The following is a 15927-nucleotide window of genomic DNA, read 5'->3' as shown; positions in this document are numbered from 1 at the left end:
TTTCTGACTTACTTCACTCTCTATGATAATCTCTAGGTCCATCCACCTCACTACAAATGACTCAATTTCGTTTCTTTTTATGGCTGAGTAATATTCCATTGTATATATGTGCCACACTCCTTTATCCATTCATCTGTCGATGGACACTTAGGTTGTGGCTTTGCATTATTGTTACTGAGCTGAACTTTGGGTTCACTCACCCGATGAGCAGCAAAGCGAATCTACTGACACTGGATTGTAGTGAGGAAAAGTACAGCTTTTATTTGCAGGATGCAAAGCAAGGAGAATGGGCAACTAATGCTCAAAAGACCTGAACTCCCTGTTGCTTTGGAGCAAGGGTTTTTAAGGCAACATTAGGATGAGGGTCACAGGTGCATGGTTAGCTCAGGGACATTCTTCTGACTGGTTGGTGGTGAGGTAACAAGGTGATGTTTTAGGAGTCTTAATCATCAGTTTTCTGGTTCCAACCAGTCCAGGGTCTACATGCTTGTGGTCAGCATGTAGTCAACATCCTCCACAGGGTAGGGGTCTTAGTTTCTGCAGAACAACGCAAGATATGCATCAGATTGTTACCTGTATCCCTTCAGGAGGAACTAGGAGTCCTGTGACTCTGCTCTTCAAGCTATTACTACTTTTCTTGCTTGACTGCTTTTCCTGTGTTTCTGCATTTTCTCACTTCACTAATTAGTAACTGTTTGAGTCTGCTCTTTGGAACTTGGGGAAACCCTTGGAGACTAAAGCTTTTTTCTACAAACAAGAAGTGGGGACACAGAGGGGCTTGTACCCAGTAGGGTCCCGCAGGGTTTCATTTTTACTTACTTTATCTCTTTATGCCATTTGGATTTGTTGACAATTGGGGGTTAACGTTATCTACATTGTTATCATTATTGTTACATTTACCCAGTGATATTGGAAATCTCAAAGAAAACTTGCAGCATTGCTGTTTGATTTCTTAGAGGAGGGAGGGAGGTTGAGTCAGTAAAGAGGTACTAAATAATGATAAATAATTTTACCCTGAGATGTGTAACCAAATCACTTAGATTTGGAATTTTAGAGAAGGTAGAAGGGAAGGCATTGTTTGGTCCAATCCCCACATTTGAGAGATGAATAGAATGAGACCCAGAGATATCAGGTTACATCTCCAAAGCCTACAGCTAGCCTGGAGCAATTTTGACTCATTCATCCATTCAACAGCTATTCCAGGCCTTGAGCAAGGAAAGAAAGCAAATATATTCATAGTACATTTTATATTGAATTAATTAGTTTTCTTAGTTATCTTGCATTTTTTAAAAAATCATAAACTAGATATTAAATCATTAATAATCCTGTCTTTTTGCTGAAAAAATAAATATATGTTTATCATTTTTGAGAAAAAATCCATTAGGTGTGTAATACTTTGAAAAATACAACTGATACTAAATATTGCCCTAAACCAGATGTATTAATGTAAAAATATTAAATATAAGTTAGATCATGTGACTCTTCTGCATAAAATATTTATTCCTACCTTACTTAGAATAAAATCTTGAATTCTATAGTGCCCTGATCTGAGTGTGATAATTGGGTTAAGGGGTCATTTTATATTTATTTTGCATAGAAAATAAAACTGTATTACCACATTCATGGCATGATTTTATAGTTGCCAGATTTGATTTCTCATGAAATTTAGCTTGTCTAAGTTAAAAAGTTTTTGTGGGTTTTCTTGAGTGTCGTCATCTGACCTATGTATAGTGCCATGTCACAAAGTTCAAGTGGAGAGAGCAGACTTGGAGCATCTCCAAAGGACAGATGGGGCCCCTGCTCATGTCTCTTATAGTTGCGATTTATAGTTTTCTAATCTGGCCTTTCAAAGCTAGAACTCTGACTTTCTCTGTATCTTAGACATTTAGAGATAAGCAGATAAGACCCAGTTTTAGAAGGTACTCTAAACTCTATAGAATATACAAAAGAAGTCTCTTCCAGTTCTAAAATTCTATCAAAGTGTTATTTGACTAAGGTAGGGTAAGATAATTGGGTAGTTTAGATGGGACAAATGACTTAAAAAGTGAATAATTTTGTTTTTCTTTTTACTTACAAAAGCAAAAACACCTTACAAGATAACTTATTACCTTCTCCCTGCTCATTCAAAGGAGATAAGAGATGCCAGCAGGAACCTTAGGGCTTGCAATTGAAAGGACCAAGAAAAGATACACTCCATCATTCCTAGGAAATCTGCATGGCTCTCAGGGAACTTCACTTCCTCTACTCTTATCAGAGTATGAGTTGTGGAGACAATACAGTATTCAATGAATATAATTCCCTGGATCCCTCTGGTGGAAAAATGCATTTCCTGTTTCCAGTCCTGGCTGCAGGAAATCATACTTTCTAATCTGTCTGCTTTACCATTCAGCATACAGACTACTGTGTTTCATGCTCTACCATTCAGAACTACGTTTTTACCGACATTTAGTCCTGCATTTCCTAGAGTGTTAAAATTTATTTAAAAAAATCTGGACAGAGGGTAGTTTCTCAGCCATATTAACAAACATGGTGTGAGCTGGGACATTGAAGGATTAATGAAAAATAAGGATTAATAGCATTTTCTTTAAAATATCTGAAACCTCAGTTGCCTCTTATCAAAGGGCAAATTTGAAACTTTGACATTGAAAATGATCAAAGTCAAGTTTTTCCTGTTTTTAGAAGTAGCTGGTTTGACCTACTTCCAGATAAAAGTATTTTGTAGAGCTGAAATTGTGTAATTGAATTCTGGTGTGTTAGGAGACACCACGATGAAATGTCATTGAAGCAAAGAGGGAAGATTATGAAGCTATTACCAGATGTCAAAGCTGAAAAGAAAATTTATGAAATCCAAATTTATGAAATCCAAAATTTAGTGAATCAAAGTTCAATTTATATTCTCACAATATGTGCCACTTTCCTTACAGTGGGAAGCCTTCTTAGCGTGGTGTGATAGATGTTTTGCACGACTCTAACACTTTTATCTTTCTTGTCTGGCTGAACAATGTGGAAAATAGATGCATACAAATAATATGGGCAATGTTCAATAATGTGTAAACAAGTAAGGTGTATGCAAGTATAAAATGTTCCTGTGTTTGATTTCCATTCTTATTCAGTCTTCAAGCCCATTGACTTTGCAGATTTCAGTGTGGCTGGACCAGAATTACACTTTGGTCTAGGGGTCTGTTTGATTTAACTGTGGTACCTCCTTCCAATGGAATGCTGAGCTACTAAGCTCTCTTGGTACTGATATAGAAAGAAATCAAAAGTATACTATTAAAAGGAAAGGGCAAGTTACAGAACAGAGTGTACATTGCATTTTTGTAAGATGGGGAAAATAAGATTATAATATTTGTATGTGTTTGTATATGCAAAAAGAAATACTGAAAGCATATACAATAAAGTAATAAAAGATGTTACCTGTAAGGAGAAAGGCAAGGTCAGAGGTATACAGGAACATGGGGAGGACTGAGATGTCTCAATGTCTATCTTTTTATATAGTTTGTTTTTTGAAATGAGAATGTATTGCCTATATACAAAATTATATTTAAAAAGTATGTTGTTATTACATGTGTACTGAAAATGTTTTACCTTCAAGGAATAGTTGTTCATAATTTGTTCATTAATTTAAAAGTAACTTTCTTAATAAGTTTATTATCCAGAATTTAAAAATTATCATTATATCATTAAAATTTCTTTATAAAATTTCATTTACTGTTACCACAATCAATGCTAGGTTTTGTCTAAGGAGAAAGAAACTGAAGGCTTTTATTTATGTATCTTTAATTAAAAAAAAACCATTTAAAGTGCTACATTAAAGTTTCAAGTGGAACTAGTTTTTCTCAACTCTGTTCCATTTATTCTACTGTAAGACCTTTACCGCAAACCAGATTGGGTGAGGTTGGGTCTAACTTACTTTGAATTCAATTCAATTCAACAAGTGTTTATTGACCTCCTACATGCTATGTACTGTTCTAGGCACTTGTAACAGAAAACAAAAACAACAATGATCCCTGCCTATGTAAACTTAAATTCTAGTTGGAGTGAGCAGGAAGCAGAAAATAAATATAACAAATAAGTAAATCAAATAGTGTTTTTATTAAGTACTGTTAAAAACTAACTTTTTAAAATAGAAGATAAAATCATGATCTAATGCAAATATAAAATGAGCACCTATCAAGATTTTTTAACTCACTAATTAATGAGGAAACCATTAAGATGTTGTAACTTGTTCAAAGGAGAAATAAAAGAATTACATGTTTATATCTAGTAATAGGTACACTGAAAAAATTTTACAAATAAATGTAAAAACTGGTCAATATTCACAGATCACTGAGCAATTACATTCCACCAAACACAGCTAATTTTCCTTCCTGTGGACAAAAATCATTTGCATTCAGGTTTCTTCTACATTCCTATCAACAAGAATCATTTGCATGATTGTCAGTTTTCTGTTGCATTTCTGTGGATAAGAATGTACTAATGTCCGTGTTCTACAACCAATGGAGTAAATTCTGAAAGTGAGAGGACTTTCTCTATCAACAAGGTTTAATTGTTATGGATCTTTCCAGTGATAACAAAAATAAAGAATCAGTGGTACCACATTTAGAAGACTAATTTTTTTGTGGCTCTAGAAACATAGTTTTGATTCTTTCATAAAAATAATAAACCACTATTTATAATACTTTACTTATCCCCAAGGAGTAGCTAATAGTATGGAAACCAGGACTGTTACACTTTTTTTTTTTTTTTTTTTTTTTTTTTACTGTTTTGGGTGTTTTAGGAGATTTTTTTTTTCCCTGTCTACTTGTTTCTTAATCAAAAACCTAGGTCTGGAATTTTTGGTAAAACAAAATGTTACCTCTCACTGCTTATTTGCTTTGCTGATTCTTTAATGGAAGTTCTTTTTCATGTCTCAGATGCTGGGAACTTAGTGCTGGAGACATCAAGTGGATTTATCAAGCCCCAATCTTAGCAGCTATCGGGGTAAGTTTGAAAACCTGTATAGTTTAAATAAAGAAGAAAAAGATGCATAATTAAACTACTGCTAAAACCCAGAGAAAGTTTGTCTGTCACTTTGTTTCCTAAACCTCACATTACAGCAATAGCTGTTGGGAAAGTCTGGATTGGGGATCAGACCCTTATTCATGGCTGACACTGCGATCCGTGAAGAAAGCGCATACCCTCCCTTTAATCTGCCAACATGTAGGGAAAATTCCGGGACTTCAAAATATCTATGAACATTTATAGATTCAAGCAGTTGGGGCGGTCCTTAAACTCTTCCCCCTTTTCAGCCATTATTTTATAAAGTTCTGACCACCTGATCACCTGGTAATAGGTAGGAGGAGGGGGCAAAGATGTAATAGCAAGAGAACAGAGGAATTATCGAGAGAGAAAAATGATAGTGTGATTTATTATAAAGCATTGCCTAAAGCTTTTATTTCACATACTTTTCCCAAGGAGTTAAGAGGATTCCATACTCTTTTGGACTGTCTAGTCCAAAAAAGACTAGAGTTGGCAGTCATATTGCATGGGACTTATCTGCCTGTATATTATGTCTGTGTTACAAAAGAAAACAAAATCACACACTTTGTGTCTAACAAAACTCACCAAAATGCTCAATATTCTGTAATAACCTAAATGGGAAAAGAATTTGAAAAAGAATAGATACATGTATATGTATAACTGAATCACTTTGCTCTGCACCTGAAACTAACAACATTGTTAATCAACTATGCTCCAATATAAAATAAAAATTAAAAAAGAAAAAAGAAATGTTTACTCTTGACCTTCCCTGAAGAGTTTATGGTATTAGCTTCTCTGTGGTTTGATGAAGAAATTATACCACCTTGTGTTTTCCTGGTTTTCATGTATTAACCCAAGATTATATACATCTTTAAAAAAGGACTGATGTCCCAATATTAAATGTTAAATAATTTGAAAGTAATATAGCAGCCTGATTTTTTTCTGTCTATTTTTTCATTGAAGTATAGTTGATTTACAATGTTGTGTTAGTTTCAGGTGTACAGCAAAGTGATTCAGTAATACATATCTATCTATATCTATCTGTCTATCTAGCTATCTATCTATTCTTTTTCAGATTCTTTTCCATTATCGTTTATTACAAGATATTGAATATAGTTCCCTGTGCTATACAGTAGGTCCTTGTTGTTTATCCATTATATATATAGTAGTGTGTATATGTTAATCCCAAACTCCTAATTTATGCGCCCCCCAACCTTTCCCTTTTGGTAACCATAAGTTTGTTTCTATGCCTGTAAGTCTATTTCAGTTTTGTAAATATTTTCATTTGTATCATTTTTTTAGATTCCACGTATAAGTGATATCCTATGATACTTGTCTTTCTCTGTCTGACTTACTTCACTTAGTATGACAATCTCTAGGTCCCTCCATGTTGCTGCAAATGGCATTATTTCATTCTTTTATATGGCTGAATAGTATTCCATTGTGTGTGTGTATACATATATATGTATACACACACACATATAATATATATATATATATATATATGTATACACACACAACACATCTTCTTTATCCATTCATCTATTGATGGACATTTAGGTTGCTTCCATGTCTTGGCTGTTGTAAATAGTAGCAGCCTGATTTTTAACCAATTTTTTCAGTGTTTCTTTGTTCTCCAGTTTCTTACTTTTCTCATTTTGTTTTCTTTTGGACAAGGTGTGTCAGCATGTTGGCATGATGGATCCAGAAGTACAGCCATTAATGTGGTTGAGGTTTTGTAAGATCTATCCAGATAGTCAGGTAAAAGCTTATTTATTCATAGGAAAAATGCAGATAGCAAGGTAGAAGAGATTGAAGAGGAATCTTCACTTCAGAAGCTCATTGCTGTAAATATATAGAGGGGAAAATAAAGTACCGAAGTTTTAGAGAAGCCAGTTTGTACCCTTGCTACAGCAGCCTGTTATCAAATTAGACCCGATTCTAAGTCTTAGGGGAAGCTCAAAAATGGATTGTGGAAATGAACATATCTACAAAACAAAAACAGACTCACAAACATACAGAACAGACTTGTGGTTGCCAAGGGGGAGGGGGTGGGGGAGGGAAGGATTGGGAGTTTGGGATTAACAGATGCAAACTATTGTATATAGGATGGATAAACAACAAGGTGCTTACTGTATAGCCCAGGGAACTATATTCAACATCTTATGATAAACCATAATGGATAAGAATATGAAAAAGAAGATATATGTATAACTGAGTCACTTTGCTATACAGCAGAAATTAACACAACATTGTAAATCAACTACAATAAAATTTTTAAAAATGGGTTGTGGATAAATGAATGAATGACTTCAGTTTAGAAACTCATTAATTTTAATGAAGTGCTGCTGTATTAATGTAGTGATAAACCATCCCATCAAACCTAGTGATAAACTATATCCCTGAGAGATTATCAATAAACTTAAAGAAGATAATTAACTTTATAAATTAACTGGGGTTTACTACTCTGATTTCCCTTTTATGCACTGATGTGCTAACTTGTCTGCATTTCCAGGCCTTTAACTTTCTTTTCTCTCTCTTCCTCCTTTATTATGTTTGCTCCTCCATCTCTTACTACCATCTTTTTAAAGGGATAACCCATGTCTTAATACTTTTTGTGTCTTCAGTGCCTTGTACTTGAATTGATAAATAAGAGGTAATTAAATATTATAAAAATGAGGCAAATTTAAGAACATTAAGTTTGTGTTTTCATTTGGTGAAAAGGAAGGGCTTATTAAAATCCAAGGGATCTTTGTAAAATTACTAGGAATTGAAGCAAAGAACAGTGGAGAGAAAAGTAAATCATAGGACCTTTTTCACTGAAATAGTTGATTTTTATCCAAAGCTTTGTTGTTTATTTACAGATCTTAGATACTTACGTCAGCAGTGTGGATGAGAAGTTTATTTGCTGAGGTTTCTAAATTGCAATGTGAAACAGTACAGTTAGGTGATTATAGAGGTTCTGAAAGATTCACCATTGATGAAAGAGAACCAGAAATGATGGTACACTCAATAAATTTTGAAGGAAACTTAGGTGGGATGCCATTTTCGTCTTCTAGAACTAATATTATGAGCAATGCAAAGCAAGAATTCTTAAATATTTTTCCAATATTACAACATCCATTTAATCTCAAAAATCAGAGAAGAGATTCAAGAGCACCTTTCTGTTCACTTAAAGTTATATTTTTGTTTCTTTATTACAATTCAGGGTTATCTCAGTTCCTCTTAAGGTTTCCTCACTTTACTGTGGAAACAGCCTATATGGGACGTGGTGCACCTGGAGCCCTGGTCTCAGCACCTGGAGTGTAGTACTCCTTCCTCTGAGCTCTTCTGTGTCCTGAAGCCAGGAAGAATGATACTAATAATAACAACATACACAGCAAAGTGCTTACCACCATTGGGCACTGTTTTAAACACTTCATTTACATTGATTGATCTAATCCTCCCAATAACTCTAAATGAGGAAACTGCCCAAGGTCACTCAGCTAGTAAGTGGTGGAGCTCAGATTCTAATTTCAGGGTCAATGTCCCTACCTAGTGAGCTCACAGTAAATAATGTGAGCTCTTATAATAAAAAGCTTACATCCCGCACTTATAATAAAAGCCAACATCCCTGATAGTCCAGAGGAGACCCTGTCACTCATGCCTGCACCCTTTATGCTCTCTGCCTTAGCCTCGTTGTTTCCCTTTCGGTTCCTTGAACTTCTCCATGGCTGCCCCTCTCAAGACTATTCTTCATTTTGCCCTGTACCCCTGGAAGGCTGGGATATGCTTCCTTCTACTCCTCCCTTTAAATGTCACTTCTTCATTGTGGCTTCCTTGTTGCCCCCAATCAAAATTAGGTCACCTATCATAATCCGCAGAGCACGGTGAGGTTTTTATTTCTCAAGATCATCATCAAGTATAATGCTTCTGATTGTTTGTTGAATGTCCATCTTGCCCACTAAACTGAAAGGCTTTTGTGAACAAGAACCATATTTTTCTCAACTTCTATATTCTAATGCCTTGTAATTTTCCTGGCACAGAGTGGACTCTCAATAAACACTTGCTGAAAAAATAAAACATGCATACAAAGTAAATATTCTGGGACACGGTAAGAGGGAAGAAGTGAAATAAGAGCAGAAAGCCAGTATAATTACAGAACTTTTGAGTCCATTTTACGCAACCTTTTTATTTTCTAGAGAAGGAAACTAAAGCCCACACAGATAAAGGTCACACAGCCAGTGTAACAAAACAAAGACTATAACCTGCATTTTTGGACCATGTTCTTTTCACTTACATTCCAAAGCATGTCAGAATTTTTTCTTGAAGTTATGGGAAAATAATCTTTTCAATTTTATGGCTACATTTATAATTTTTTATATGTTAACTTTAGAATAAAAGTTTGTTTGTTTTTTAGTCTTGCATTTCGTAGTATGGATGAGTGTTCATAGGTTCTAACTTGAAGAAGTCGTATCAAGAGAATTGAATTTCAGAGATAATGACAGACTTTAGTACAAATTTGGAAGGAACAACTTGATTTTGGAATCATAGAATCTAAAATTGTAGCACGATGGTTTTCTGTGTTTTGTTCATATGTGGTAAAATTATGTTTAAGAGAATTAGGGTCATTTGAAACATTAATTTTTGTTCTGAAAATAAATGTCTCTAAATATAATTAATTATTCACCCTCAACAGCTTGCTGTTGATTTGAAGATGATTTTAAGTTCTATATAGCATTAAAATATGAAAGGAATGGGCTTCCCTCGTGGTGCAGCGGTTAAGAATCTGCCTGCCTAGGGGACATGGGTTCGATCCCTGGTCCGTGAAGATCACAGATGCTGTGGAGCAACTAAGCCCGTGCACCACAACTACTGAGCCCGCGTGCCACAAATTCTGAAGCCCGCATGCCTAGAGCCTGTGCTCTGCAACAAGAGAAGCCACCACAATGAGAAGCCTGCACACCGCAACAGAAGAGTAGCCCCTGCTCACCGCAACTAGAGAAAGCCTGTGGCAGCAATGAAGACCCAACGCATCCAAAAATAAATTTATTAAAAAAATATGAAAGGAATATTTCCTAATTGACAACGGGACATGAAGCATTGTTTTGGTCCTGGGCCTCCCAGAGCAGCATTAGGAGGAACAGTGTGCTTGGCCCACAGAGCAGGAGAAGCCACAGGCAGGGCAGAATGGATTAGAAGTGGTGAAGGTGAAGTTGGCAGAGGTGATAAATCCCGACCAAGCGGGACACTGCCCCCTGACACCCGAGAACCTACGTTTTCACTGGTGTCAACCAGAAGAGACTATAATAGCTGAAGAGAAATAAAACCACAGACATAAAAATACAGATTGTAAAATTGAGCAGATTTGCTCATGAGCATTTACAAGATGGTCTTTGAAGAGGCCAGTAATATGGGGTGGAGAGAGCTTTGGTCTTAGTAGAAATCTGAGATCTTGGATTTACAGGTTAGGGAAAAGAAAAACAGAAACTCTGTGGTATTTGTCTTTACTTGTTTCCTTCATCCTGTATTAGTCGGCTTCATCCCTCCATCCTTTCATTCATCATCCTCTGATGTGTGATCAAATGGTCTTTCTAGTCCCTGCTCAATTTGATTTTTACCAAAATGTCTTTTCTTTTGTCCCTTGACAGAGTTAAATCTCTTTCTATTTATCATTTGATGAATAAATATTTTGGAGTGCATTTTTTGCTTCATGTTTTATCTCAAAACGTTTTCTTCATTAACCCTCAAACAACTTTGAGATTGGTATTTTCATTATTCTTAGTTTGAGTCCAAGAGCAGTTATGCAACTAGCTTAGGTATATACATTTAGAAAGTGCTGTAGTCAGAGTCAGGTTCAGGCAGTGTAGTTCCAGAGCCCACAGTTATCCCTGTTTGTGGTAATTGAATTTAAGTTCTGCCAGTGTTTGCCAGGGTGAGAGCACATACCCTGGTGCATACGTGCAAGGTTATTAAGTAAAATCACTTAACATTGAGAATACTGGTCCCTCTCCAACCCTTCTGAACACATCTTGGAGGTCTCATTTTGATACTGGTCTTTAACACTTTTCTAATGTGTGTGGTGTCTTCCTTTGGGGGATGGAGGTGGGGGACAGGCAACCCAGTCTAGGTAAAATTTCATATGACTTGTTTCCATTGTATTTTTACAGTTGCCTCTTGCTTGTAGCAGCTTCTATTGGTTTTCCACTGATGGTAATGATATGAAATTTAAATAATTTAATAAAAGTGGATTGCTTGAAGAAGGGTATTAAGTAAATAATAGTAGATGAATAATATTGATATGGCCAAAATCATGGTGGTGACACCCTAAGCCACTTGGAAAACGCTGAACTAGATCAGTTCCTTTGACAATGAAATTTGGAGTTACTGAAAAAGGCCTGACCAGTGTAACCAGTGAGTGTCCACATGGTTGTGGGAGGTCAGATATGTGTCATGTGTTCAGGAACGTTAAGGGTATAAATGGACAGGTCATATTTTCTGTGGCTGGAAGGATGGGTGCATCTGTGGAAAATGCAAGAGATCAGACTGGAAGTGGATGGGGGTTGAATCATGATTGGACTCGTATTCTGTGCTATAAGGACATTGGAATTTTCCTTAAAATTATAAGACATTGAAAGATTTTAAGCAGGATAGTGATCTGATTGGAGTTGGGTTTTGGCCTTATGGGGATGATGCCCCAGGCACAAGATGCTCCTAACCCTGGAGATGCTGCAGAGAAAATCTGTTCACCGCAAGCTCCCAAGATGAAGAAGGATAGGCTGAGTCAAGCAAACTCGGTATTCTTCCCACATTCACTCATCAAATACTTCAACCCATCTTCTCCAGGGATGGAGACAGTATGGGGGACTAAGGAGCACAGACATGCACATCAGTTGAGCTGCCTTCCCTGGAAGGAAAAATCAGGAACGGGGATTAAATGAACTAGTCTGGAGGTATGGCAATCTATCTAAGAGAGCTATTGGCTATTCACTTTTTAAAAAAAAATTATTTATTTAGTTTTGGCTGCATTGGGTCTTCATTGCTGCACATGGGCTTTCTCTAGTTGCAGTGAGCAGGGGCTGCTCTTTGTTGCGGTGTGCAGGCTTCTCATTGCGGTGGCTTCTCGTTGCAGAGCACAGGCTATAGCGCACAGACTTCAGTAGTTGTGGCACGTGGGCTCAGTAGTTGTGGCTCGCGGGCTGTAGAGCGCAGGTTCAGTAGTTGTGGCGCACAGGCTTAGTTGCTCCACGGCATGCGGGATCTTCCCAGACCAGGGCTCGAACCCATGTCCCCTGCATTGGCAGGCGGATTCTTAACCACTGCACCACCAGGGAAGTCCTGGCTATTCACTTTTAAGTATGTAATTCTATCTGACTGACTCTGACATCAATTATGATATTTTAAAAGTCCTCAGATTTCTGTATGAGAGGTCATTTTCTTGATGCAGGCTTCCAAAGAAAGATACAGGAATTAAAGAGTTGCATTATAATTGGAACAACCAGGACTTCCCTGTGGTCCAGTGGTTAAGACTTTGCTCTCCCAGTGCAGAGGGCCCAGGTTCGATCCCTGATGAGGGCACTAGATCCCGTATGCCACAACTGAAAGATGCCGCATGCTGCAGCTGAAGACCCCGCACGCCACAACAAAGATCCCACGTGCCACAACTAAGACCCAGCACAGCCAAATAAATAAATATTTAAAATTGGAACAACCATAAACAGTGTTAAACTAAGGTGAGCAACAAAGGGACATCAGTGCTTCAGCAGTTGGTGACCATGAGCAGGGTGACAGCAATCCATGTTTTTTTCTTCTTTTGATAGGAGTCAAGCCCATATCTTCAATTCATATAAATCCATTCCTTTGGAGAGACCACAAGCTCCCAAAATATTTCTCTATACAATGTGTTGCTTCATCTTAGCTGAACTAAAATGCAAATGTGCAGTAAGAACTATTTTTTTAAAGGTGCCAAGAAAAGGTAAATATCATCAATAAAAATGTAAATGTATTACTAATTTAATTACTAATTTTAATGTATTACTATTTAATAATATATCTTTTATACTTGGAGGGTCAAAATTTCTTCCAGAGTTACTTTTCTTATAGTACATACATCTAAGCAGTGTTTATACAGTGGGAGTGGTAAAATAGAAAATCCAAGATTCAGTCTTAAACCAACCCAAAGCTTTTATTAAAGACACTGAAATTGGAAATCAGGGCCAGTCACTCGCGGAGATGTTAGAATTTATGTACTTGTTTTTCTATAGGCAGTAGTTCATTTTCTGGTAACTCCTCAAAAGTAATCCATAGAATCAAAAAATGTCCATGTTGGGAAGCATTCTGGTGGGGGGCTCTTGCCTGATGTTAATCTGGCAACACTATTGCAGAGATTTTTGAGCTTTAAATAACCCTACAGAGAACTGATAACTGTGAGAGTTTATAGTTTGCTTTATATATGTTGATGGATTTTAGGAAAATACAGGGCAATAGTCCGTCCCTCCTTCCCTCTCCCCTCCCCTCCTTTCCTCCCTCCCTTCCTTCCTACCTTTCTCTTTCTTTTCCTTCCTTCCCTCCCTCCCTCTCCCTCCTCCCTCCCCCTTCCCTTTTTCTTTCCCTTCCTTCCTTCCTTCCTTCTTCCCTTTCTTCCTTCCTTCCTTCCTTGTTATTGGTATATTTGCTTGTTTTTAGATGTCTACCATGGCTTACAGCACCACTGTGTACCCAAGCTAAGGACTAATGTCTGTGGTCAACAAGTAGTTTGTGGTGTTTGTCATGGGCTTGCTCATTCTATGGATAACGATCTAATTTGAATGACTAACTAAGTAGTGGCCCCTGAGGAGACTGCATGCTACTCAGAGTGCATTAAATGGAGAGCTCCAGACTTTCAATTTTTTTCTTATATATGTTTTGTTCCATGTAACTGTCAAAGGATATCTCAGGGAATTCTGGCAGATGGAATAAGATGGTACTTCTAATAAATTCCTTTAAGAAGAATTCTAAAGTGATATGTTTAAAAATTCATATCCAGTGCATTTTATAAAATATGAAAAGAAGGGGACAAACAGAACATAAGCTTCTCAGCTGCTGTTGAGTCAGTGATTCATTTCTGCCCAGTTGTTATTAAAGGAGGCTCGATCATGAAGCACAAGAAGGGAGCATGAGAGGGATGACTGGTAAGGGAGAAGTTTTAAGTAAAATGGATAAAATTTAATCTCTGATCTTTGATGGAATTACAAATACAATTTTTTTTTTTTTTACCCAGAGGAAAATCTCTGCTCCATAATCTCTTTCCTTTTCTAAATCAGTCAACTATAGAACCTTGAGTGAAATTAAAGCTCTAGCATTTACCCCTAAGTTATAAATTGAATTCCAACGGATAAGAAGTGAACTACATATTTTGTCTTCATATCTATTATACAGATAATCAAATTATAGTAGCTGATATAGATTAAGGAGTTTATTATCTATCATTTAAATGTTCAACATTTAGAATTGATACACATATAAACAAAGCAGAAATGTTTCTCATGTTCATGATATTGAAAAAGAAACCAATATATAGGGTGAGATGTGACGTATTTAGAGAATCTCTGAGGGCAGCTAATACATAGCATCCCTCTTTGCTGCTCAGATTCTAAATAAGTCGAGATATAAAACAAAGGAGGAGAGAGAGAAACAAAGTAAAACCCTTATAGCTGTTAGAGTCTGGGTTGGAAGTTGTGATCTTTGGTCTGTTAGCCAAGTGGGCCAGTTGAAGAACCCCATAATTAGGCAGGATCTGCCCACCCAGGCACAGATTGCTGAGGGGCAGGCTTCTAAGCCTGGAGATGCTGCAGAGAAAGTCTGCTCACTGCAAGCTCCCAAAGAAAAGAAGGATGGGCTGAGTTAAGCAAACTCAGTATTTGTCCCATTTTCACTCATCAAATACTTCAATCCATCTTCTCCAGGGTTGGAGACAGTAAGAGGGAGTAGGGAGAACAGAAGTGCACATCAGTTGACCTACCTTCCCTAGGAGGAAATATCAGGAAAGGGGAGATAGCACATCTTCCCCATTGTGTATCCAAAGGCGTTGATGAAATTTTTAAGTGTAAATAGATAGTTTTAAATATATTTTATAACAGTGGAATTTCTTGTACATAAATTTTGACTTCTTTCTCTACTTATGTCTTTTGTGATAGACACCTAGAAGTGAAAATTCTACATTAAAGGGGGATATGCTGATTTACCTCAATATAAGTAGGGTTTAGAGAGTGCACATTTCATTCACTCATTTATTCATTCACTCATTTAACAAATCTTGATTAGGCACCAAGAACATGGCAGGTGCTGTGTGAGGCAGTGGGGATGAGATGGGGGGAACAGGCATCAATTTCTCCTTAAACTTAAGCATAGTGGGTGAGACAGACATTGAAATGTGACGAGTGCTGTGGTGGGGCTGGGGTGTGGGGAATAGCTTTTGAGAAGTGACATTCAGCTTAAAGCCTGAGAATGAGCTGTCCTAGTAAGGGTGAGAGAGTGGAGGGAGTAGGGAGAATGATCCAGGCAAAGGTGATTCTAGGAGCAGTCTCTGAGATGGCCTGAGGAGCCAGAGGTTTCATGGCTGAAATTTTGACTTTGAAACTCATCTGTGGTTCACTTTGAATAAATCTTTAAAAATTTAATTGACAGAGACTCTAATGTTTATATTTGCATTATTTTAAAACCACACTTGCATAAAATTTATTCGATGTGCTACTGGCTTATTAAAACCACCCTTGCATAAAATTTATTCTATGTGCTACTGGCTTATTAACAGCTTTAAAATTTTTCCTCCAAGAAGATTACTTGAGATATGCAAGGACTCTCTAAATGATTTTTTTCTCTTTGAATGATATTTCATTTAAAATTTTTTAAAAAATCTCACGAGAATGTGTTGTTCTTTTTCATTCC

At 36.8% G+C, this 15927-nt stretch overlaps 1 protein-coding gene across 1 annotated transcript in view; it reads left to right on the top strand.

Annotated features, from left to right (window-relative positions):
* PTH2R (parathyroid hormone 2 receptor) overlaps nt 1-15927 on the top strand; it is a 105811-nt gene that overhangs the window by 72545 nt on the left and 17339 nt on the right. Inside the window, exon 9 of the mRNA XM_032637652.1 lies at nt 4917-4983. Coding sequence (XP_032493543.1) covers nt 4917-4983 — 67 coding nt within the window. The remainder of the gene's footprint in view (nt 1-4916; nt 4984-15927) is intronic.

Source organism: Phocoena sinus, chromosome 7 (genome assembly GCF_008692025.1).
Source record: "Phocoena sinus isolate mPhoSin1 chromosome 7, mPhoSin1.pri, whole genome shotgun sequence".
Taxonomy (NCBI): domain Eukaryota; kingdom Metazoa; phylum Chordata; class Mammalia; order Artiodactyla; family Phocoenidae; genus Phocoena; species Phocoena sinus.
This window is presented reverse-complemented; position numbering and strand designations above follow the sequence as displayed.